Here is a 26,900-nt window from a genome sequence, read left to right on the forward strand (position 1 = left end):
GCCCATGCTGAACCCTCTGACATAGACTCTGCAGAATAAGGATGTCAAATTGGCCCTGAAGAAAATTCTGGACAGTGGAAAATGTAGATGAATAGTGTTAGTGTCATATCAGAAATAAACTTTTGCTTTACTGAGATATGTAATATTTTAGTTTTATTGTTCAAGTTTTTGGAAATTCAGGATCATTTTCCATACAATACATTTTCCAAATACCCTTCAGGCTAAAACCTTTGAATTTGTGTTATATGACTATTTATGGAGAAATATCAAGAATAAAAGTCAGAGACTCTTGAGATTTAAAGTTTCAGTGTAATATTAAGAAAACAAAAACAAGAATAACTAAGATGATCATCATAAAGTAATGACATATTATTATTGAGCTAGTATAAAATATCAAACACTGTGCCCAGCACTTTATATTAGACAACTTTCTTTAATATTTATGATATTCTTTCAAGGCAAGCCCTAGTATTGATTCCATTTAAGAGATGAATAAATTGAAGCTTGTTGACTTTGAGTAAATGTCCCCATAGTCCCAAACATAATAAAGACAGAGGTTAGAATGTCTGGCTCCAAGAACTGTGATTTTACACAAAGTAATCTATTCAGTTCAGTTCAGTCGCTCAGTCGTGTCTGACTCTTTGCGACCCCATGAATCCCAGCAAGCCAGGCCTCCCTGTCTATCACCAACTCCAAGAGTTCACTCAGACTCACATCCATCGAGTCAGTGATGCCATCCAGCCATCTCATCCTCTGTCATCCCCTTCTCCTCCTGCCCCCAATCCCTCCCAGCATCAGAGTTTTTTCCAATGAGTCAACTCTTTGCATGAGGTGGCCAAAGTACCGGAGTTTCAGTTTTAGCATCGTTCCTTCCAAAGAAACCCCAGGGCTGATCTCCTTTAGAATGGACTGGTTGGATCTTCTTGCAGTCCAAGGGACTCTCAAGAGTCTTCTCCAACACCACAGTTCAAAAGCATCAATTCTTCGGCACTCAGCTTTCTTCACAGTCCGTCTCTCACATCCATACATGACCCCTGGAAAAACCACAGCCTTGACTAGACAGACCTTTGTTGGCAAAGTAACGTCTCTGCTTTTCAACATGCTATCTAGGTTGGTCATAACTTTTCTTCCAAGGAGTAAGTGTCTTTTAATTTCATGGCTGCAGTCACCATCTGCAGTGATTTTGGAGCCCAATAGCCCCATGTAATTGTGGGTAAGTGTAAGGCCTTCCCAGTAATTTCTTTCTACACATTAAGCATCTACTTTTTCTGTGAGATTGTATTGCTTTTTGTTAGATCTCTCCAATGTGATCTTCACTTTTATTTCATTTGATTTAATGAAAACAATCAAAATATTTCAAACTTGTGTTGATCAAGCAAAAAGACCAAATGCAGAGTGATTGCAGAATCTTATGATAAGACTTATCAAAGACATTCAAATTATCATATTCAATACCAACAATTTCTACACAAGGAGCCCAACCCATTTTTATCTTTACACCATTAGTGTTATACTGTTTAGGTAACAGGTGCTTCCCTGGTGGCTCAGCGGTAAAGAATACAGCTGCCAATGCAGGAGACGTGGGTTCAGCCCTTGGCTGGGAAAGATCCCCTGGAGAAGGAAATGGTAACCCACTCCAGTATTCTTGCCTGGGAAATCCCATGGAGAGAGGAGCCTTGCAGGCTACAGTCCACAGGGTTGCAAATCGTCCATCCAACACAACCTTGCCACTAAACTACAACAATAAATGTATGTTAACAGCTACTCATAATAACCCCAAATTCTGTGAGCTGTATTACTTTCATGAGGTTCATGCCTTTTGCCATGTAAGTTATAAACAATTGCCATTTCTTGTCAGTTTTATCTTGGAAACATCTCTTATCTCCCTTCATATTGCTCCTTTTTAGCTTCTGGGCATTAACATGTGGTAACTATAAATTCACATGAAACTCTGAATACCCAGTTGTCTTCTGACTCGTCTCAGGTCAAACCATCTTACTCATTACTGACGGATCAACATTCTTTGGGTAGTGTGCTGCCTTATTCAACTATAGTGTCCAAATATATGACTATGACTATGTTTATATATATATAACATAATTTATTTACCACCCATGTATTTCATTATCCATTCATTCATCAATGTCAAACATTCATCTTCAACTATTTCATATTATTTGACTTAATTTTCATGTGATTTGTCTTATTATTTTCATATTATTTGACCTAATATTCATCAATACTATAAAAGAAGGTAGAACGGCTACAATTAAAGCTTCTATCTTAGGCAAGATTCCTAGTCTGTTATATATAGTCCAGAATATATAAATTTATATATAAATTAGCTAAATCAGAACATATAACCTGTCAGAAATGAAAGAATGGCTTATATGGATCTCTTCATATTTTTAATTTCTGAATAATATAGGAATGATCTCTTTACTTCTTGTTTACATTCTTTCTATATCTGACCTTTACCAAATTCCAAATCTCTTTGTCACTTCTTTTATTTGGCACATTGAAGCAACTTCAATCATAATCTGTTCACTTATACAGTGGCATTCCAGACACACAGTATTCTTCTCCAAACATATCAGAATCCTGCAGCCATAGCAAACCCAAAGCTAAAAGATTTTTGGTGCATGGGTATGGTGGATTTTCCTTGAATCTGAAAGAACTCCAGTGGAAGGTATTTAAAACAAAAGATCCTCTAGAACCTTGTTTCTCAGAGTGGTCGATAGACGAGAAATAGTGGTAAAATCTGAAAGATTTTATTGAAAATGTATAATCTCAAACCATACACAAGACTTACTATCAGAATCTGCTTTTGATCAAGATCTTTAGGTTATTCCCATGCACATTAAAAGTTAAGGAGCTTTTGAAAAATATTGATATCTGACCTCACACCTAAAATTTTGTCTTTATTGGCATAGGGTTCAACCTTGGTATTGAAATTAAAAGCAAAAAAAAAAAAACTTCCCTGATAAGTTTTTTTAATGAGTTTAAATGAGTATCTAAAATTGAGAAGCATTAACTTCCCTTGTGGCTCAGCTTGTAAAGAATCCACCTGAAAAGCCGGCGACCTGGATTCGATCCCTGGGTTGGGAAGATCCCGGGGAGAAGGGAAAGGCTAACCACTCCAGTATTCTGGCCTGGAGAATTCCGTGGACTCATAGTCCATGGGGTCACAAAGAATCAGAAACAACTGAGTGACTTTTACTTTCAATGTAACAAAAGTATAAACTGGTAAAAAATAAAAATGAGTCTTCTTATATTTAACTATAAGATTTCTCCTGACTTGAGTGTGCAATTTACCTTGATTCAATCATTTCTAAGTATGTTTCCAATTTTCCTGTTTTAGAACAAAAAGTGAAAATACAATATATAAGAAGAGAGGAAACATGAAACATAAGTGCCTAATAAAATGTTTTATATATGTAGCTTAGCACTAGAATCATTAATAGTGAGCACCTAAAAAATCAAAAATTAAGTCAATATTCTGAATTCTTACCCCATAACTTTAAATCCAATAACATATAGATTGGACTTTGAATTAATATGTGTTTTTGTATTTACATGTAAAATGAGTTAAATACATTTTTGCAAGCATAAATGATTTACTTGATCATATTAAGAATTGTTGCCATTTTAACATTAAGATAACTTGTCAGAATGTTGCCCAATCCTCTAAAACCTTTTATTCACAGAGTGGACTAGGAACAACTAGAACTGGCCGGGAGCTTGTATGAGATGCAGAATCTCAAAATCCCAAATGCTCCTGAGAAGGATCTGATGCTGGTTGAGGATTTTATTTTGAAAAAATCTCCAGTTGATCCTGTGAAGAAATCTTGGTCACTAATTGTTGAGTTCAGGATTGACAGAGAATTCCTCTTGAAGGAAAAAAGTTAGACAACTGGGGACATGTCAACTGCAACTGCTTCTTTCTCAAGAGCTTGTCTTCTGAGAAAAGGAAGTCCTTGGAGAGTATTTGACTCCATGTTATTTACTGCCTGGCTTATACGAAATCCACGACACACCTTCATAGCACAGTGATCACAACCACTCAGGGGAGAACTGAGAAAGGTGCAGATGTTTGCTACCTTGAGGCTGAAGAAACACACACTGAAGACTTAGAATTAGAGATGCTGACCTGTGATGTAGACCAGCTTCAAAAGGGGCTGTGCCAGCCCTCTCAACACCAAAGACAGCAGAAAGCTGGGTACCTATCATTCCTGACACCAATACAGAGCTATCTTCTGAGTCAAAGGAAGCATGTTGCAAACAAAATTTGGTATTGAGATTTCCAGCAAGAAGAAAGGTGAGTGTATTAAACTCACATCTGTGGCTTGAGACTATAAGTCTGGAAATAATACCATGAAAATTCAGGTAAATATTCTCATACATTTGTGTATGGAATTACTTATAAAATCCCATTTGTATCCCCCTATGTCCTAAACACTATGCAATTTACTTGCTATACAGAGGAGAATAAGTATGATTCAATGCATCAACTGACTTAAAATATATCTCAAATCTAAAAATGTGCTGTTTAGAAATAACAGTTTTCTGAATGTAAAGTGGGAAAGTCAAATCAATTACAAGGTGTTGGAGAATGTTTGCATGATGATTTCTAACTTAAGTAAGATGGAAAAGAAAAGAGAACATATTTACAACACAACAGAGACAAAGAGAGATGGTAGGACTATTTCATGTGAAAAAAAAAAAAAAGACAGACAGCTGCTGCCTGCTTCTCTTTTAGCCTTCACTCTTTTCCAGCATCAGGGTCTTTTCCAATGAGTCAGCTCTTCGCATCAGGTGGCAAAAGTATTGGAACTTCAGCTTCAGCAACAATCCTGTCCAATGAATATTCAGGGTTGATTTTTATGGCACAAATAGAAAATGGTAATACTGACATGACATCATAGGGTAGATGGATGAGGCAGTTTGTGGCTGAGGATGATGAATTAAAAGACTGCCACACTTTAAATCCCATCTATAGACACCATCTCTATATGTTGCTGTATATGTTTATATATGCACATACATACATGTATATATGTGGATATGCGTATGGTTATGTATGTACATAGTTTGACTATGTACATTATAGTATGTGTATTATAGTACGACTTACTCATCTATTCATCAGTTGATGGACATAAATTTGAATTGTTTCCAATTTTCATTGTTATGAATAAAGCTGCCATGCATGTTTTTATGGTTATAAACATGGCTAAATGCTTTAATAGAAAATATATTTATTATAGTTGAAAATGAGGCTTTGCAAGTATTGAATGTAGATGTACTTTCCTTCCATAAATAGACCCAGACTTAAGTGATTATATAGGTGGAAAGGATGCCAAAACTGTGAATCATTTATATGGAGCACTCTATTCCAAATGAAAAAGAATGTAATGAATTCCCTCCAATTAAAGTGTTTTACTCTTTCCCCTCCAGAGACTACATAAATGGAAATGGCAGCAGAAAATCACTCCTCAGTGACTGAGTTCACCCTCGCTGGGCTCACAGAACAGCCACGACTCCAGCTGCCCCTTTTCCTCCTCTTCCTAGGAATCTATGTGGTCACGGTGGTGGGAAACCTGGTCATGATCACACTGATTGGGCTCAGTTCTCACCTGCACACCCCCATGTACTATTTCCTCACCAACTTGTCCTTCATTGACCTCTGTCAGTCCACTGTCATTACCCCAAAAATGCTGGTGAGCTTTGTGACAGAGAAGAACATCATCTCCTATCCTGAATGCATGACTCAGCTCTTTTTCTTTCTTGTTTTTATAATTGCAGAGTGTTACCTGTTGGCTGCAATGGCATATGACCGCTATGTTGCCATCTGTAGCCCCTTGTTGTATAATATTACCATGTCCCATCAAGCCTGTTTCTCCCTCATTTGTGGAGTGTATGGGATGGGACTGGTATGTGCATTCTCTCACATAGGCTGCATGCTTAGGGTTCATTTCTGCAAATTTGATGTGATCAACCATTATTTCTGTGATCTTCTGCCTCTCCTAAAACTCTCCTGCTCTAGCACCTATGTCAATGAATTACTGGTTCTATGCTTTGGTTCACTTAACATCTTTGCCCCGATCCTGACCATCCTCAGCTCCTACATCTTCATCATTTCCAGCATCCTCCACATTCATTCCACGGAGGGCAGGTCCAAAGCCTTCAGCACATGCAGCTCCCACATCTCAGCTGTTGCTATTTTCTATGGATCTGAAGCATTTATGTACCTGCAGCCATCATCTGTGAGCTCCATGGACCAAGGGAAAGTGTCCTCTGTGTTTTATACTATTGTTGTGCCATTGCTGAATCCCCTGATCTACAGCCTCAGGAATAAAGATGTCAATGTTGCCCTGAAGAAAATGCTTGACAGAAGAAAGTTTTTGTGACCAGACATAACATGAGCATGATATTTTAGATCTAGTCATTGCTTGTTACACCGAATGGATGTATGATTCTCTTATTTCAAAATCCTTACCAGAGCTTAAAATCTGAGTTAAGAACAAAATTCCATGCTTTGTTACATTGCTCAAACCAGTGTGCCTCCTACTATGCCATTTATTGTTTTCAGTGTGTACTCGCATGCTTACTGTCCAAAGTGTACTATCTGCTGTAATGTTCATAAAGGTTACCCAATGCTTGTATTTTACTGCCACATCTGTGGGACCTAAGATAGCTCCTGAGACTAGAAAGTCCTTGACAGCTTTCTTATTTCCTTTTTAAAAACATTTATGGGAAGCCATATATATCTCACACTGTCTTTGTCCATTACTTTCTCTAATTAGCTACATATGACTTTTAAAAGTTAAACTCAATTAAATTTCTATTTGATGAGTTCTTCAAAGATCTGCAATAAAACTGATGACATCATAAATTATTTCTATACAAAAATTTAGAAGAATGAACATAAGTAGCTTCTGTATCAAACCCCAGTGCAGGTAATATAACTTGTGAACAGCTGATTTCTCGGATGGTACGGTGAGGGAGGAGGGAGCGGGGTTCGGGATGGGGAACACATGTATACCTGTGGTGGATTCATGTTTATGTATGGCAAAACCAATACAAGTAATTAACCTCCAATTAAAATAAATAAATTTATATTTAAAAAAAAGAAAAAAGTTAAAAAGCCAATATTCTTGAAAAAAAAAACTTGGGTTTTCAAGCATGCAACCTACATGTGTTAAAAAATAATATGTATGGTTGGTATCTGATGGGTCAGCATAACAAATCTGGAGATACATTGGCATCTGGAACTCAAATACTCCAGTCCAGATTACCATGGTTTCCTATACCCAAACAGAAGAACTTCACCTATATTGATACTGAGAAAATTCTTAGTATGTAGAATTTTACCACATGTAAATTACAGTTCAATAAATTTGGTTTTAAGACAAAGAGAAAATATGATGCATTTTGCTATATTGCTGCAATCAGAGTTGTGGATCTTCCTAGATTGTGACCTTGAACCAGAACATGATTTTTAATTACTCTATAGATTAAGCAAACAACAACTAGTAAACTTTTTCACATTAAGTGACATATCTCTATGTTATTTCTCAATATTTCTTTTTTTATAGAGTTAGATAAAGTCATTAACTTATTCTACTTGTTAGGAACTGTTCATGGCATTATGATAATAACCAGTTGAAACCTTCCTGCAGCCTACATGTTAAAATATTTCAAGTACTACTGCTATATAAATATATCATGGCATTAGAATACAGTTAATATATGTCAAGGAGAAAAAAATTGTTCAAATATTGCACACAATTTTTTCTTTTTTTTTTTTTAATCTCTGGTGTGAAATCATTTTAGAATGTTCCTTTAATGCAGGTCTAAAAGTTTCCTAAAATTCTGAATTCTTATATAGCTTGACATGAAATTCACCAGAGTTATAATAAGATCTATCCCAGCCTTGCTTCCAATCTATAATCTAACAAAAAGGATAAATTACAATTATATGACACTATTAAACACTAGAGAGTCAATGGGAGAAAAGGGAATTGCTAATTGTAACTTTTCCCAAGAGTTGATACCTGTAGGATATGATCCTAGTGAGAGATCATTAGCATTATCTGTTCCTCATCTGACTCTTAGCATCAATACTCAGATTATAAATCACCATTCACATCAACCAACATTTGCATGGGGCCATCGACTTCAACAGAAGTCAGGACCAGTGACTCAAAATTATTACAACAGAGTCTTCTAGGTTATGACCCTACAACAACAAGAAGTCCTGCAAGGTTAGAACTTAGAACTATCCCACCTGCATCACCAGAACCGTTTTCCCTACAGAGAAATAGAGGAGAAGAATACACAGCACTGGTGTTTTGGGGACAAAGAGGGATGTATCTGAATCCCAGTCCAGGACTTTAGAAAGTTGAATCTTCTGTTCTAGGTCCCTCAGATGAAAAGATGTGAGTAGCTATTTTTCTGTCTCTATCTCTCCTCACTCTAATATCCACACTCCCTGAGGAGCAACTGTTCCCTTAATCATCTCTCTGTCCCCGCTGGATAAAAGTATGGCCAGTATTTCTTTGTTTACTCATTTCAACTCACGTAGTGTGAGAGCTTTGTTCACTTGTGTTGGAGTCTATGTTAACTTATCACTACACTCCATTCAATAATTTTATTTAAAAATCATATTTATTGATACTTGTATATAAGGCATATTGCCAAGCACTGTATTGAGTTTACAGTCTAGTACAGAAGAAAAGCCAAGAAGTAACTCATAATAATTGATACAAAATTAAGCACATACTAAATGTAAACATGAGAAAGGTATCCTCAGCTCACAGAAAATGTCTTATTACATGGGGTTTCCATTATTAAAGCCCTTAACTTAAGGGCCCTAGCTATTGAATAGATTTCATCAGAAACACTGGGAATGTGTGAGAGAAAATAAGGAAATATAATGAGTCATAAAAGAGATTCTGTCAAAGGCTGTTTTGTATAATAGTTAAAACATGTGACACCTGGTGGGACATAAAAATAAAAGTTTTTGTTGTTGGGTGATATAAATCATTGAATGACAGAAATTTATTCAAACTTCATTTGGATACCTTGGAAAATATTAATATTTAGGAAGTTTATATTTAGTAAAAACTTCAAAATTTCAGGATCATTGTATGTATTTAGGTAGAAAGGAAGAACAAGATAATGTCTCAAGGAAAAAAAAAAATTCCACCCATCATCAGTTCAGTCCAGTCACTCAGTTGTATCCATCTATTTGTGACCCCCTGGACTTCAGCACGCAAGGCCTCCCTGTCCATCACCAACTCCCAGAGTTTACTCAAACTCCTGTCCATTGAATCATTAATGCCATCCAACCATCTCATCCTCCATCATCCCCTTCTTCTCTTGCCCTCAATCCTTCCCAGCATCAGTGTGTTTTAAAATGAGTCAGTACTTCACATCAGGTGGCCAACTATTGGAGTTTCAGATTCAATATCAGTCCTTCCAATGAATAATCAGGACTGATTTCCATTAGAGTGGACTTGTTGGATTTCCTTGCAGTCCAAGGGACTCTCAAGCGTCTTTTCCAACACCACAGTTCAAAAGCATCAATTCTTCAGTGCTCAGCTTTCTTTATAGTCCAGCTCTCACATCCATACATGGCTGCTGGAAAAACCGTAGCTTTGACTAGACAGACCTTTGTTGGCAAAGTAATGTCTCTGCTTTTTAATATGCTGTCTAGGTTGGTCATATCTTTTCTTCCAGGGAGCAAGTGTCTCTTAATTTCATGGCTGCGGTCACCATCTGCAATGATTTTGGAGCCCAAGAAAATAGAATCTGTCACTCTTCCCACTGTTTCCCCATCTATTTGCCATGAAGTGATGGGATCAGATGCCATGACCTTCGTTTTCTCAGTGTTGAGTTTTAAGCCAGATATTTCACTCTCCTCTTTCACTTTCATCAAGAAGCTCTTTAGTTCTTCTTCGCTTTCTGTCATAAGGGTGGTGTCATCTGCATATCTGAGGTTATTGATATTTCTCCCAGCAATCTTGATTCAAGCTTGTGCTTCATCCAGCCCAGCAATTCTCATGATGTACTATGCATATAAGTTAAATAAGCAGGGTGACAATATGCAGCCTAGACGTACTCCAGCCATCATAGCAGGAATGAGAATGCCACTGAACCAAAAGATATAATGGAACAACCTCAGTAGATCAAAATTAAAATAACATTGACAGTATTAAGGTCTTTCCAAAGGTATGGACCAGGCTAAGCATCTCATAGGAATCATTTATCAGAATTTACATGGAAGGTAGATTTTATTGTTTCTGTTTTTCAGAGAGTTGGAGAGTAAGCATGTTATATCAAGACCACATGGCAAGAATGGTGTTTAGCTGAGGATTTAATCTCCTATTGTCTAACATATTCAGGATCCATTAGAATGAAGATAATTGAAGTTCATTAACTCCAACTACCCATTAGGTGTGTCCTTAAAGAATATCTGCTATGTACGTGGTTACTCAGTCTGTGCTCAAATTTTTATGATCGTCAGCTTGGGGTGTGTCTGATGATAGGGATATTTGTCTTTACTGTAAAACCAAATGTTTCTTTCCATAATTTGAAGCAGTTAATTTTACTCAATCTCTTGAACATATAAAATAAGTTCAGTACCTCTCACTGCCATATAATGAACATTGAGATAACTGCCCTGTGTCACAAGAATTTTTCCTTTGCTGGAAAAAAAATATCTTCGGTTGTTTTAGCCATCTTAAAATATCATATTTCTAGATCATATTTATGTGCAGCTTTTACTTTATCACACGCAGAATTTTACTTCAAACTGAACACAATAGTCCAAACATTGCTTGAGTGTTAAGAATATGAATTTTTATTTTCTAGTACCTACTCATTTCCTTTGCAAATCTAGACCAAAGGTACACTGGTTTTTTAAAAAACATATCACTGTTGACTAGTATTGAATTGACACTAAAATTACTTATTTTATTTTGCATGTACTTTACTCATCCACATCTCTACCATCTTTGAATTCTTTTGAGAGCATGTGCAAAATACATGATTATATTTTTTAAATGTTGGCATATCTAACACTTAGTGCTTCTGTATAGATCAATCTAAGTACAGAGATGCCCTGGTCATAGTGGTGGAGTACATGGCGTGTATTTAGGCCATGATATTCTCACCCCTGAAAATAGATGGGGAAACAGTGGAAACAGTGTCAGACTTTATCTTTTTGGGCTCCAAAATCACTGCAGATGGTGACTGCAGCCATGAAATTAAAAGATGCTTACACCTTGGAAGAAAAGTTATGACCAACCTAGATAGCATATTGAAAAGCAGAGACATTACTTTGCCAACAAAGGTCCATCTAGTTAAGGCTATGTTTTTTCCAATGGTCATGTATGGATGTGAGAGCTGGACTATAAAGAAAGCTGAGTGCTGAAGAATTGATGCTTTTGAACTGTGGTGTTGGAGAAGACTCTTGAGAGTCCCTTGAACTGCAAGGAGATCCAACCAGTCCATTCTGAAGGAGATCAGCCCTGGGATTTCTTTGGAAGGAATGATGCTAAAGCTGAAACTCCAGTACTTTGGCCACCTCATGTGAAGAGTTGACTCATTGGAAAAGACTCTGATGCTGGGAGGGATTGGGGGCAGAAGGAGAAGGGGACGTCAGAGGATGAGATGGCTGGATGGCATCACCGACTCGATGGACATGAGTTTGAGTGAACTCCGGGAGATGGTGATGGACAGGGAGGCCTGGCTTGCTGCGATTCATGAGGTCACAAAAAGTCAGACACGACTGAGCGACTGAACTGAACTGAAGATTATCTTATTTAGAATAAGATAATCTATAGGGTGGGATGGGGTGGGAAAACCTATTGAGGTATAAACATGATGTCTGCCAAGCAGTTGCATTTCTGCCCTCTGGAGTCTAAGTCCAGGGAGAAGGAAGCTGAGACATTATAGCATTACATCTCAGGTGAAATGATACTGGTCATCAGATATTTTAAGTTGAGATGTTACTAAAGAAGACAACCCCAACTAATATAACTACTTTTCAAAGACTTGTGAATCCTCTCTTGATTAATTATAGAAAGCATACACTATATTACTTATTATAAATGAAAGGAAAGTTCTATGGCATTTGACATTGATGATATTAATATATGAACATAGAAATTTGGAGGAAAGATGAATACTCAGAAATAATACTAGAAACATTTCTTTTCACTAACTTTAAAAATTCATAAATTATTGTTTCTCTTAAACATTATGAAATATCTTAATTACAAAGTTCTTGAAGCTTATCATTTATATTCTAGTTCAACCAGAATGATTGTTTATCCTACAGTAGCAGGATATACGGAGAATTACCTTCATTATGTATGTCTTCTGATGATGGATAAAGAATGATCTCTGCAGAATTATTCTCTGCCTCTGACACCCAAACACACACACACACACACACACATAGATGCATAAGCCTTTCTCTCCCTCATACACACATACACACACACACACACACACACACACATACATACACACGTACACTCATTTTTCTGTTTTTTAAACTTAGAACCTGCCGAGAAGAAAATGGACCCTGGAAATCACTCATTAGTGACTGAATTCATCCTTGCTGGGCTCACAGAACACCCACGACTCCAGCTGCCCCTTTTCCTCCTCTTCCTAGGAATCTATGTGGTCACGGTGGTGGGGAACCTGGGCATGATCATATTGATTGGGCTCAGTTCTCACCTGCACACCCCCATGTACTATTTCCTCAGCAGCTTGTCCTTCATTGACCTCTGTCAGTCCACTGTCATTACCCCCAGAATGCTGGTGAACTTTGTGACAGAGAAGAACATCATCTCCTACCCTGAATGCATAACTCAGCTTTACTTCTTCCTCCTTTTTGCTATCTCTGAGTGTTACCTGTTGGCTGCAATGGCGTATGACCGCTATGTTGCCATCTGTAGCCCCTTGCTGTATAATATTATCATTTCACATCAGGCCTGTTTCTCCCTCATTTGGGGAGTGTATATGATGGGATTGATATGTGCATTCTCTCACACAGGCTGCACGCTTAGAGTTCATTTCTGCAAATTAGACATGATCAACCATTATTTCTGTGATCTTCTGTCCCTCCTAAAGCTCTCCTGCTCTAGCACCTATGTCAATGAATTACTGGTTCTATGTTTTAGTGCACTTAACATCTTTGCCCCCAGCCTGATCATTGTCAGCTCCTACGTCTTCATTATTTCCAGCGTCCTCCACATTCCTTCCATGCGGGGCAGATCTAAAGCCTTCAGCACATGCAGCTCCCACATCTCAGCTGTGGCTATTTTCTATGGGTCTGCAGCATTCATGTATCTGCAGCCATCATCAGTCAGTTCCATGGATGAAGGGAAAGTGTCCTCTGTGTTTTACACTATTGTTGTACCCATGCTGAACCCCCTGATTTATAGTCTACGGAACAGGGATGTCAATGTTGCCCTGAAGAAAATACTAGAGAGAAGAATATTCTTCTGATCAGAGATAATACGAGAATGAAGTTTTAGTTTCTGTAACTGGCTATTTTATTGTGCAAGTTGATATTTAATTTTAGCCCACATGTCAATATATATTTATTAACATATATCCATACATTTAGTGGCATTCTATTGACATTATTTCACATTGTATGGCCTGTAATGCCATTTGTCTCTGAGTTTTTCTCTCATAAACATCACTGAGATACAGATTAAAAGAAATAGGATGATGTGGATACATGTGCCCACTAAAGCCGTCAGCACCGTCCCTCCCTCTGTTCTTGTCTACAATTGATAATAAACCTTCTGTTAATGAAATATCTTCTAGAAGTTATCATCAATATTCTTTCTTCTGTCCAAAAAAAAAAAAACACAAAAAACCAGCAAATATGCTATCAGTATAATGACTGTAATCTCTAACTTTTGCACATCTAATCTGGAAAAGTATCTTTCCCAAATCCTAACTTGTGAATATCTGATTTCTCAAGTCATTAAGTTGTGTTGATAACCAACCTTGGGCTTGGAAAAAATTTCTACATATGATCCCAAAATCCTAACTCATAAGAAATTGATAGTGTCGATTTCATCAAAATTAAAATATTTTGCTTTTCAAAGACAGTGTTAAGAAAATAAAAGATGGTTTTAGATAAGTGTATACACTTTTATTTTTACATCTAATATATATGTAGATAGATGGATAAACAGTAATATCCAGGTTTCATATTTTGCTTTCTTAAGTGGCACTTTTTTATGATAAATGAAAACTGCTTGACCTACTATAATTCATTATTCAGCTTAGTGTATTATGTATTTTCTTTAAGTCTTTTTTACAATATCCTTTTTTGTTAATGTTAGGTAATTCTAAGAATCCTAGATTTTGCCTTGTTTCTGGTGTGTGACTGGACTCTAGAAAACAAGTGTGAATCTATTACATACTTCTGGCACTATACCGGAAGCCACATCAGCCACAAACCCTAGAGTGAACCCTAGATCTTCCTTTCCAAACTCGGATAATTCTTCCATATGTATAACCTTTCATATTTACAAATCATAAGAAAAAAGTACTCTTCCCTTCTGGGTCACATTCAATTCAACATCTTTGAGGTATCAGGGTTCAAAGAACCATGCTTGACTTTTTCCTCTTTGGTTTTCTTGACCAATTTCTACCACCCACCCATGCATTTACAAAAGAAATAATATGTGAATACTTACTTTATATACTGAGCATGTCAGGCTTACCATTACCAAGTCAATGGGTTGCTAATCCAGGCAACTCAGGGTTACAATTGAAGATGCTGTCACTGGATGTGTGTGTGTGTGTGTGTGTGTGTGTGTGCGCGCACGCGCGCACGCTTGCACAGTTGCCCAGTCATGTCCAACTCTTTGAGGCCCCATGGAGTGTAGCCTACCAAGCTCCTGTGCCCATGGAATTTTTCAGGTGAGAATACTGAAGTGGGATGCCATTTCTTACTCTAGGGGATCTTCCAGATCTAGAGATTCAACCCACATCTCCTGCGGCTCCGGCATTGGTGAAACCCCAAAAGAGGAGCATCAAATTTATCATTCTATTTGACTTAATAATAGCTTCAATTGCTTTTTCACAAGCAGTTATTTATGTTGATGGGAGAGAACTGAATTACAAGTGGATTTTGAACGTCATTTTAACACATGAAGGAAGTTAATTAGTATAAATTATTTGTGAAAATTTATTTCCTGATGCTGGATTTAGGGTGTTTAAAGGCTCATATTCATAATTCATAAATCATCATGGATTCAATCAAGTCTATTAGAATGTGAGAACCAGACACATTCATTTCTGTACTTTCTTTGTTACCTGTATTCAAAACTACTGGAAAGTGGCTTCAGAGATTTAATCAGAACCAGATGAAAGTTAATATTCATACACATTTGGACTGAAATGCATTGATGAGCAGGTCTTCTTCCTTCAGCTTTCTCATATTCTAAGAAGGGTTTGTTAGGTCAGTCAGACCCATCCTGAAACATTTTATTACATAATATAACTTCTGTGATCTTCAAAACACATAAGAGAGTATAAAGATCTATACAAAATGTACTCTGTATAGATCTAGAAGACAGATCTGTAGACTCTTGAAAATAACTTGATTGCTGCCTAGTTGGTATGTGAAAATAATATGATTTATAATAGATGCTACACTGTTACATCGGCACACTAAGGCAAGTTATTATGAACCAGTGGTGTCTCAGGAATTGTTGGAAATGGTGTATAACATTTGAAATGTTATAGTTTTGAAATGTGGAAAGAAACTGGCTTTAAAAAGGCAGATGCCAGTGTTTGCCCCTGCAGCCTCTTTTGTTGATGAAATTAGACATTTATTATTATAAATGAGTTTCTGCAATGACAAAATGATAGACATTTAGGGAAGATAAATATTATAATAATTAATAAAGTTTTGTACTTAAATATTTGTGAAAGTTTCCTTTTCTGAATTGTCCAAGAGACACTACACTCAACAGTTCTCATGATGTTGGTTAGAATCATAAGAAAATATCATCACTTATGATGATTTAGCCAGATCAGCCTGTCTTCTTTTTGCTTTTCAGGAATGCTTGAAGTCTATAAACCAAGGGAAGAAGAACTATGGCATTAGATGGTATTAATTCTGCAGCATGCTCATTCAGAGTTTCAGCTCTTACCCTGGAAAGGATAACATACAAATCTATAGCATCATCCACAATACTTAGAGTGAACCCTAGATCTTCCTTTCCAAACTCGGATATTTCTTTCATATGTATAACCTTTCATATGTATGGATCATATGAAAAAGTATCCTTCCCTTCTGATTCACATTCAATTCATCAGTCTTTGAACCCTACTTGACTTTTTCCTCTTTTGATTTTCTTGATCAATTTCTACCACCCACCCATGCACTTACAAAACAAATAATATGTGAATACATACTTTAAATAAATGCTTTTGTGTTCATGTAAATGGACAAACTTGCAAAAGTAAAAATAAACACCCAATTAGAGAGGTAGGATTTATTTCTATGAGTGAGACTATTTCAGGCCAGTTCAGTGGGGGAAATATCTGCAAAACTTGCAGAATGTTGGAACTCATAAATAGAAGTGAACTAAAGAGATAGGCTGATATTTCTTGATGCAAATTTTCATTGATGCTGCACCATAATCTCAGATATCCCCTTGGGAATTGTCCTCAAGAAATGAAATTTCTCTGTAGCTATGAAAGTGAAAGTGAAAATGACGTCGCTCAGTCATGCCCAACTCTTTGTGACCCCATGGACTGTAGCCTACCAGGCTCTTCTGTCCATGGGATTTTCCAGGCAAGAGTACTAGAGTGGGTTGCCATGTCCTTCTCCAGGAGATCTTCCTGACCCAGGGATTAAACCCAGGTCTCCCACATCGTAGACAGACGCTTTGCTGTCTGAGGCACCAGGGAAGAATTATGTACCTATGGGACCTATTGAAATATAATATGTTGTTGATAGACTCACCTCCCTCTCTGGAGCTACAATCTAGTACCTTAAATTTTTCAGTGGTTGTGGGGGTGCCTGGAAGACTTCTCCAAATCTTAAGAATGAATCTATGAGTGGTTTTTCAGTCATAAAAGGGCAATTGGCATCTGTTGTCTTTTTTTTTTTTTTTTAGCAAAGAACACTAAACCTGGAATCAGAAGATCTGAGTATGACTTGCTCTTCACTTTTTAGTTTTAGAAAAGTTTCTAACTATCTGAATGTCAGTGTTCTTTTTTAGAAATTGGGATTCATTACCACTACTTCACAAGGATTTTGTGAGAATTAAGAGATAATAAAATTACATTATAACAAATAAGCAATATAAACATATCTTTATTTAAAATTATTATTATTTTGAATGAATGTTAGAAAGGCAGAATTACTAACTCAGCTCAGTCATGAGTAACTTGCTCAGTTGTGTCTGACTCTCTGCAACCCCATGGACTATACAACCCATGGAATTCTCCAGGCCAGAATATTGGAGTGGGTAGCTCCTCCCTTCTCCAGGGGATCTTCTCAACCCAGGGACTGAACCCAGGTCTCCCACATTGCAGGAGGATTCTTTCCCAGCTGAGCCACAAGGGAAGCCCAATAATACTAGAGTGGGTAGCCTATCCCTTCTCCAGGGGATCTTCCCGACCCAGGAATCAAACTGGCTTCTCCTGCATTGCAGGTGGATTCTTTACCAACTGAGCTATCAGGGAAGCCCAATAACTCAGCAGATGTTCCTACTGTTCTTTGTGGGAGATCTGACTCTACCATCTAAAGATGTAGGAACTTGGTCAATTTTCTTAACTCTTTGAACCTCAGTTTCCTAATGTAAATAGGAGTTAACCCTACCTACCTCAGAGAATTTTGGTAAGGACTAAAGGTGTTAATGTACATGAAGCATTCAGCAGTGCCTGGACATATTTCTATTAACATAACTCCAGTTTTGTCTCTTTTTTAATTAATTAATTTTTATACCTTAAAAAATTGCAGTATAATTACTTTACAAGCACGTTGTGTTAGTTTCTACTATATAACAACATGAATCAACTATATACAAGAGATTCTTACTTCCTTAAAAAAAAAAAAAAACCAAAAAACTATAGACCAAACACAAAAGCATCCCAAAGAGTTTCTGCCATTTTAAGGGACTCTTGCTCAGTGGTATTCTGGCCTTCCCCATGGCACATGTCTCTCTTTTATTAAAATATATTAAGAATGGTATTAAGCTGTTATTGTAACTTTTATACCTATATTCATAATTCTTAGTGTTATAGAGGTAGATAGATTTATCATATTTAATCAAAGCCATCTGCTCACCAGGAGAATCATTTGTTAAATGTGTGCCTCTTCAGATATATTTGAGAAAATGAACAAGGTAATAAAGGCAAAGAACTTCAGAGGATATTAAGGGTGGAGGTAGGAAAACTTTGCATTTAAATTAGGAAGGCAAGTTCTTCATATTTGAAAGAATATCATCCTACAAATAATCAAACCCTTATCATGATGAGAACACAACACTTAACAAGGCGACTCAGCCATTAATTTTTTCCTATACTGAAACAAAATCTAACTTTTTACTAGATCCACTTTTTTACATGTTATTCACCATGGATAAGCACACAGCACATCAACATACCAGCTCTCCAATTATTTGAATATGAGCATCAGGTCTCCGCTTCTCTAAGCAAAATTTCCTGGGAGTTTTCGCAGCAGAGATGTTAGAAATTTAACTGCAATCAGACCCGAGTTTTAATCTCAGATCAGTTATTTTCCAGCTACATGATCAGGTTACTAAAAACTCCCCATGCTTTTTATGTCTTCTTTTACTTCATAAGGTTGTTTCTGAGACTTAAATTTAAAAATAAAAGAAACTAAAGCATTTTCATATGGAATTATTTAAAGTCACTTTACATATTTATAACCTTCCTTTAAAACTATTTAGTTTATTAATGTTGTTTTGTAAATTACACTTGCTAGAAGGACACATAACAAGATAATTAAATAATTGCTTATCCTTTATTAAATAGCTTCCGAGTTTGACATCAGTGCTGATACTTTGGAGACCCATATTCTATTTTGAAGTCCAACATTCTAACACAGATGAGGAACACCTCAGAGGTGACTGAGTTTATTCTTCTGGGCATCCCAGACACAGAGGACCTGGAGACCATGCTCTTTGTCCTGTTGCTGTCCTTCTACATCTTCACCCTTATGGGGAACCTGCTCATCCTACTGACGATTGTCTCCTCTGCTCAGCTGCACACTCCCATGGACTTCTTCCTGTGTAAACTGTCTGTGAGTGACATATTTTTTCCCTCTGTGAGCTCCCCTAAGATGCTCTTCTACCTAGCAGGGAACAGCTGAGCCATCTCCTACCCAGGCTGTATGTCCCAGCTCTTCTCCTACCACTTCCTGTGTTGTACCAAGTGTTACCTCTACACGGTAATGGCCTATGACTGCTTTGTTGCCATATGTTACCCTCTGTGCTGCACAATAATCACGACTCACAGAGTGTGTGCCATCCTAGCCATGGGCACCTCATTTTTTGGATGTATTCAGGCCACCTTTCTAACTATGCTTACCTTCCAGTTGCCCTACTGTGGCCCCAGTGGGGTGGGCTATTACTTCTGTGATATCCCAGTGATGCTGAAGCTGACTTGTGCAGATACCTTGGCCCTGGAGGTGGTGGGGTTCATCAGTGTGGGTCTCATGCCCCTCAGCTGCTTCTTTCTCATCCTCACCTCCTATAGCTGCATCATTTGCTCCATTCTTCAAATCTGATCTACCGAAGGCCGACTGTGTGCTTTCTCCACCTGCAGTGCCCACCTCACTGCCATCCTCCTCTCCTTTATGCCAGTGGTTCTCATCTAGCTACAGCCACCCGTAATCCCTGACTTAATGCAACTGTTCAGCTCCTGAATAATCTTGTCACCCCCATGCTAAACCCTTGATCTACAGCTTGAGAAATAAGGAAGTGAAATATTCTCTGAGGAAAGTGCTAGAGCAGGTGGCCTTAATTTCCTAAAAGTGATAGAGGTGACTCCACATTGCTTGTGAGAGGAATTTGCACAGATATTATCTCTGTTCCCTTTTACTACAGATGAAGAAGCTAAGATTTGAAGACATGAGGTGAATTTCTCCAGCTCACACAACTAATAAATTGCCCTACTCAGGAGGGATAATAAGATATCCTACTGCTCCCATTTGGCAATAAAAAGCCTGGGCCTCTGTCCCTCACTGTTTGTCTTCCTCTCCTCTTAATCTCTTGTTCCCTTCTCCCTTACCCTAGCACTTCCTCATCTTTGCTGAGGATTATATGATTATAATCATATAATGATTATATGATCAACCTCTCAAATGCCTGCATCAGATAAGCCCTCATTTGAAGGTCTAGGGATTGTAAAAAAAAATTGGAAGGTTTCAACCATATGGTTTCCAGTGGTACTCTGTGACTTCTGAAATGAAAAGAAATTGTTAGAGAAGGACCTCTGGGTGAGACCTCAGGACCTTTGTCTTCTAATGACTGAATCATAGGTATCAATGAACTGTATCAACCACAAAGTCTGTCTATTGGTCTTCAACCTGAAAACAAGATTTGACTGGGATTTGAAGTTGTAGATGAAAGAGAATGTGAAGAAGGTAGCCAGGGGGAGTCTGTGAAGGGGTGAGTAGCTCTGTGGCTTTTCAGTATTCACAATTTTAGTTTGTCTTTATAATCCTGAGCACAACCAGCAGTCCATGCAAAATCTAAACTGCTAATGGTCTATGGTTTTGGATCCTTTGCTTACCAGAAAGTTGTGACTTTAGTACTGTCCCTTAACTTTGCTTTTTCTTTGTCTAATGAGCTCAGCATGAGATGTGTGCTATTCTAGTCCAGGAAGAGATTTGAAGGGAAGTGAAGGGGGAGATGAGAATAGAAGGGGGTGATGGGAAGAGAAAGGAGTGATTGGAAGAGAAGGGCGTAATGTGAAGAGAAAGGCATGGTGGGAAGAGAAAGGGGTGATGGGAAGAGAAGGAGGAGAGGTAGAGACAACTCAGCTCTGCTTTTGTTTATTTTCAGGATCAGAGTTCAACGTTGTGTTTAAAAGTTCATATCAGGGTGATGAGATGATGAATGTTTTTAAAGGAAAGTACATTTCCTCTGGTCATTTCTCTTAAACCCTGTGCCTTTTATTCTGTCTAACAGAAATGCTCCTTCCAGAGTATTTAGCTGCTCAGTTGTGCAGTGTTAGCTGCTCAATCATGTCTGACTCTTTGTGACTCCCATGGACTGTACTCCGCTAGACTCCTCTGTCCATGAAATTCTCCAGACAAGAATACTGGAATGGGTAGCCATTCCCTTCTCCAGGGGATCTTCCTGACCCAGGGATTGAACCTGAGTGTCCTACACCTCAGGCAGATTCTTTATCATCTGAGCCATCAGAGAACCCAGTAAAGACCCAATTAAAATATTTCCTGTGTGAAACTTTCTTTATACTAAGCAAGTCAGGCTCTCATTTCCCTGTGTTTTAAGACTTAACAAAAACATCCCTGCATCATGCTAGGATAAGTTTTAGCAAAGCATTTTCCAACACTGAAAGTAAACTAGGTTCAGGGAGGGTAACGAGAAAACAAGAGTTAGTTGGGGACTGACTAAATAGAATCAACAGTTCATTTGTTGAAGAAATTCTGAGTCGCAGATGAGTTTTTTATTTAGTTGAGGAAGCAGAACCTCAGTAACATATCTGTCAGTTATTTCTTTTATTTAGTTATTTATTTTTTGGCTGTGTTGGGTCTTCATTGCTGCATGGGCTTTTCTCTTGTTGTGGTGAGTATGGCTTACTCTCCAGTTGGGATTGTGGGCCTCTTGTGGTGACTTCTCTTCTTGTGGGCTTGGTTGCTCCATGGCATGTGGTATCTTCCTGGATCAGGGATCAAACCCATGTCTCCTGCATTGGCAGGTGGATTCTTAACACCGGATCACCAGGGAAGCCCCTGTCAGTTATTTCTAATCTATCAAGTATCTCGAGAGTCAAAAGGGCAGAAACATCTTCTGGCTCTTGGGATGAAGCTGGAACGGTAGTCACAGCCCTTGTCCTCTAAAGTGTTTTTACCAAACAGTGGAAACAGGGCAACCATCATGTTTTCTTCTCATTCAGTAATGATTTTTGGATACCACATCCCTACCTTGTTTTCCTAGATGAGATGGTTTGCTTTCATTGCCAACTCGAACTCTTCCCAGAACTGGACTTCTCCCTTCTGTTTCAGGACTTTAAGGAAATAGAGTCCTGATTCTTTTATCCAACTCCATTGTTTTCCATTAATTTTACTCTATGCCTTGATCATACTTAATTACATCTCTGGAGCCAAACTCTTCTAACTCTATTGCCACCTCTTATCTCAGACATCCATTTGGAAGCTATCAGCTATCACTGTCATTCATTACCTGTTTTAAATGTCTTTGGTTTCTTAGTCTAAGGATTATCTAAAATAGCAGCTCCAAGCCAATAGATTACTCTTAGCCTTTCACTAAAGTTTCCTACCTACTTGTAGCCCTTGTTCTGGTTACAACAGGAATATTTAACACAGCTTGTTAAGTGAGGCATGTTAAACTCTAAAAGTACAATGTGAGGCAGAATTATATCATGACTCAGTATTAGAACCAGTTCTTTAAAGAAAAAGAACAAAATAAGTTTCATTGTTTAGTTTCTGACAATGTGCCAAGAAGTTCTCTTTAAAAATTCCATATAACATTATTAACTGTTTATATTAACACCTCAAAATGCGTATTATCATTCACATTTTTCCAGATGTGGGAACTGAACTCCAGAATGGGTAAATAACATCCCTAAAATGGTATTTAATCAGAGGAACTGTAATTGGAGGTGTGTGTATGTTCTTAGTAGCTCAGACATCTCCTACTCTTCGTGACTCCATGGACTGTAAGAATACTGAAGTGGGTTGCCATTTCCCTCTCCAGGGGATCTTCCCAACCCAGGAACTGAACCCAGGTATCCAGCATTGCAAGCAGATTCTTTAATGTCCGTCTTTAATGTCAGTAAAATATATCCTGCAAATGCAAGATATTTTGTGGATTATATATGAAATACTAGTATATAAGTAAAATCATGATGAAACAGAAGTACATAAACTTTGTCTATAATTTTTAATTTGTGTAGTTCTGTGAGATCAAGCTACTTGAGAGTTTTCAAAGTAAGTAGACAGCATAGATATCAAAATAAAATACAGAGTTACTTGCCATTTACATCAAGGACCTAGTGTGTGTATATACATATATATGTATATACACACAATAAAATATATATATAATATTTCATAATTTGATGATTTTAAAAACAAAACATTTTCAAGTACTTACCATCTACCAGCCAATATGTTAAATCAGTCATGTCCGACTCTTTGTTATCCCATGTAGTGCAGCATGCCAGGCTTCCCTGTTCATCACCAACTCCTGGAGTTTGCTCAAACTCACATCCATCGAGTTGGTGATGCCATCCAACTATCTCATCTTCTGTTGTCCCCTTCTCCTCTCCCCTTCAATCTTTCCCAGCATCAGGGTATTTTCAAATGAGACAGTTCTTTGCATCAGGTGGCCAAAGTATTGGAGCTTCAGCTTCAACATCAGTCCTTCCAATGAATATGCAAGACTAATTTCCTTTAAGATTAACTGGTTGGATCTCCTTGCAGTCCAAGGGACTCTCAAGACTCTTCTCCAACAACACATTTCAAAAGTATCAATAATTCAGCATTCAGCTTTCTTTATTGTCCAACTCTCATATCCACACATGACTCCTGGAAAAACCATAGCTTTGACTACACAGACCTTTTTGTACATATATTAAATAATCCACTTTATTTTTATTAAATATATTAATTTTACTATTATTAAATATATTTAATACATTAAATACTCCACTCTATTTTTCTCTTTTAATTCTTACGAATACTTTGTAAAGTGAGAATTGTTACTATTCAACATTTAAATGGTTAGGGAATCAATATTTAAGGCAGTAGTTTTAAGCAAGAACTTAGCAGTGCTCAAAATTAGGAAGTGTAAAATTAGCTATCATACACAGGTATGTCTAATAATAATGGTGACAACATTCTGTAGTGCTCCTTACACTATAATGGATTTTAAATAAGCTGGATAGGAAATCTATCACCTTTCTTTTCTACTGTTTCTTTGAATATTAAAGGAGGTCAGGACAGAACAAGATGGCAGAAGAGTAGGTGGACGTGGAGTACATCACTCTCCATGGATACATCAGCAATACAACTTCAGACACAAAAGTTCATGCAAAACACCAACTGAGAGTGGACAGGAGTACCTGACCAGCTGACAAATATATATAGAACCACGCAAAACTCAGTAGAGTGAAGGAACTGGGGGGGAAACAGGAGTGTTAGTACAACTCCAGGGCAACCTCAGGAGCAATGTGGATGACCAGTGGATGACCCACATGCCGAGGTGGAAATAAAACCACAGTTGAGACCCATGGGCAGTGTGGCTAAGGGAGATGACTCAGAACCTTCCCACCAGCAGTATAAGCTGAAGATTAAATCCACATGATCAACCAGGCAGACTCCATGTGTGTGGAATATATAAAAGGACATTGAGAGCTCCCTCAAAAGAAAACACACTAGTTCTGATAGCTGTGGACATTGGAGGCAAGAACACACAGGAGTAGGACCAGATTAGAATCTGAGCACCCCCACAGCAGATCCAGAGTTCAGTACAGTGTTGGAGGGCATCCTAGGGAGGTGAGGTAGGCTGTGACTCCCAGCGAGGGAAAGGACTCTGACAGCAGTAACTCAAGAAAAACATTATTCTTACGTAGTTCTGGAGATTCTTTTGGATTTTTTTTCTTTATCTTTTCCCCCCTCTGTTGTAGTTATTTTATTTGCACTATGAAATCCAATTATGCTTTTGAGCTTTTGTTTTTTTTTCTTTTTTTCTCAGTCACATTTTATATTGTTACTATAAACCTCAGCCTCTACATTGGGCTTTTACAGTTCTGTGGAGTTTACCTTCATTTTTTTTTTTCTTTTCTCTTTTTTAATTTTAATTTTTTAAACCTAATTTTATTTTTTCTGCATTTATTCATTTGTTTGCTTTTCCGGCTATTCCCCTTGCAGTAATAATCTTTAATGTATATAAATCTTCTTTATTTACCTCTATTTAACTTTGCATATCTATTCTTTCTTTCCTTTCCTCTCAACATATTTTTTAGTTTTATTTTCATTGCTTTATTCTCCAATTGGCACCCTGCTTTTTGTTTTCCAATTTGTGCTTTAGTTAGGATTGCTCTGGTAGATATAATTTTTGGTTTCCTTTGTTTACCGTGTCAATCTATTGTACTTTACTTTGCTGGACTGTTTTGTATTTGCTTAAGGTGTTCTTGTATATGTGTATACTCAGTCACATTTTTTATTGTTGTTATAAACCTCTGCCTCTACGCTGGGCTTTTGTAGTTCTGTGAAGTGTTTTGTTTTTTGTTTTTTGGTTTTTTTCCTCTCTCTCTTCTTTTTTTTCTTTTCTCTTTTTTATAATTTAAATTTTTAATTTTTTAAGCCCATTATACTTTTTCTACATGTATTCCTTTGTTTGCCTTTCTTACTGTTCTTTTCCCTTTGCAGTTAATCTTTAATGTGCATAAATCTTCTTAATCTACCTGTATTTAACTTTGCATATCGATTCATTCTTTGTTTTCTTTCTTTCCTTTCTTCTCAACATATTTGTTAGTTTTTTTTTCATTGCTTTATTCCCCACTTGGCACCTTGCTTTACTTTGTTTTCCAGTTTGTGCTTTAGTTATTTTTGTTCATAACTGATAAATATACTTTTTTATTTCCTTTGTTTGCCGGGTCAATCTATTGTGCTTTTTGTTGGACTGTTTTGACTTTGCTCATGGGTGTATACGTATATGTGTATATTCCAGTATTTTAATTATTATTTATCTGATTTTGTAACTTCCATTTGTTTGTGGCTCATCTTTGATTTCTCCTTTTTGGGTATTTGCTTTAATCTCATTTAATGCCATAACAAACCACTTGTGGAATCTTTGTTCCTGACCAGAGATTAAGCCTGAGCCTTTGGAGTGGGAACACTGAATCCAAGACCCGAAACTACCAGAGAACTAACCCTAGGGAAAATCAAATAGTGAGAACTCACACAAAGGAAACCACTTGAATACAAGACCTGGCGTCATGCAACCAACAGTAACACTCTGTGCCTGACACCTCACCTAAACAGCAAACAAAACAAAAATACAAACCCAATCATCAACAGACAGGATTACAACCTCACTCAGCCTTGCCCATTAGAGGAAAAACAAAAAAAAAAAAAACAAGCAAACAAACAAACAAAAATTTTAGCACAAATCTCACCCTACACTAAACTTACACAAACCACTGGACCAACCTTAGGAGGGCAGAAACCAAAAGCAAGAAAGAATTCAACCTTGAAGACTGGGAAAAGGAGACCTCAAATACAGTAAATCCACCAATCCCACCTGGGCATACGCACTGAGGAAACCAGAAGGGAAAGAGACACGTGTACCCCAATGTTCATCGCAGCACTGTTTATAATAGCCAGGACATGGAAGCAACCTAGATGCCCATCAGCAGATGAATGGATAAGAAAGCTGTGGTACATATACACAATGGAGTAGTACTCAACCACTAAAAAGAATGCATTTGAATCAGGTCTAATGAGGTGGATGAAACTGGAACCTATTATACAGAGTGAAGTAAGCCAGAAAGAAAAACACCAATACAGTATACTAATGCATATATATGGAATTTAGAAAGATGGTAACAATAACCCTGTGTGCGAGACAGCAAAAGAGACACTGATGTATAGATCAGTC

General features: G+C 37.4%; 1 protein-coding gene and 2 pseudogenes across 1 annotated transcript; all 3 read left to right on the top strand.

The window, feature by feature from the left end:
• The first annotated feature begins 5,468 nt into the window (after positions 1-5,468).
• LOC109554224 (olfactory receptor 8G1-like) lies at positions 5,469-6,410 on the top strand. The gene has a single exon (XM_019954545.2). The coding sequence runs from the start codon at positions 5,469-5,471 to the stop codon at positions 6,408-6,410; it is 942 nt and encodes a 313-aa protein (XP_019810104.2).
• Positions 6,411-12,552: 6,142 nt separating this feature from the next.
• Positions 12,553-13,548, top strand: LOC109554057 (olfactory receptor 8G1-like; annotated as a pseudogene).
• Positions 13,549-19,132: 5,584 nt separating this feature from the next.
• LOC139180676 (olfactory receptor 10D1B-like) lies at positions 19,133-20,057 on the top strand (annotated as a pseudogene).
• The last annotated feature ends 6,843 nt before the right edge of the window (positions 20,058-26,900 follow it).

Source organism: Bos indicus, chromosome 29, assembly GCF_029378745.1.
Source record: "Bos indicus isolate NIAB-ARS_2022 breed Sahiwal x Tharparkar chromosome 29, NIAB-ARS_B.indTharparkar_mat_pri_1.0, whole genome shotgun sequence".
Classification (NCBI taxonomy): Eukaryota; Metazoa; Chordata; class Mammalia; order Artiodactyla; family Bovidae; genus Bos; species Bos indicus.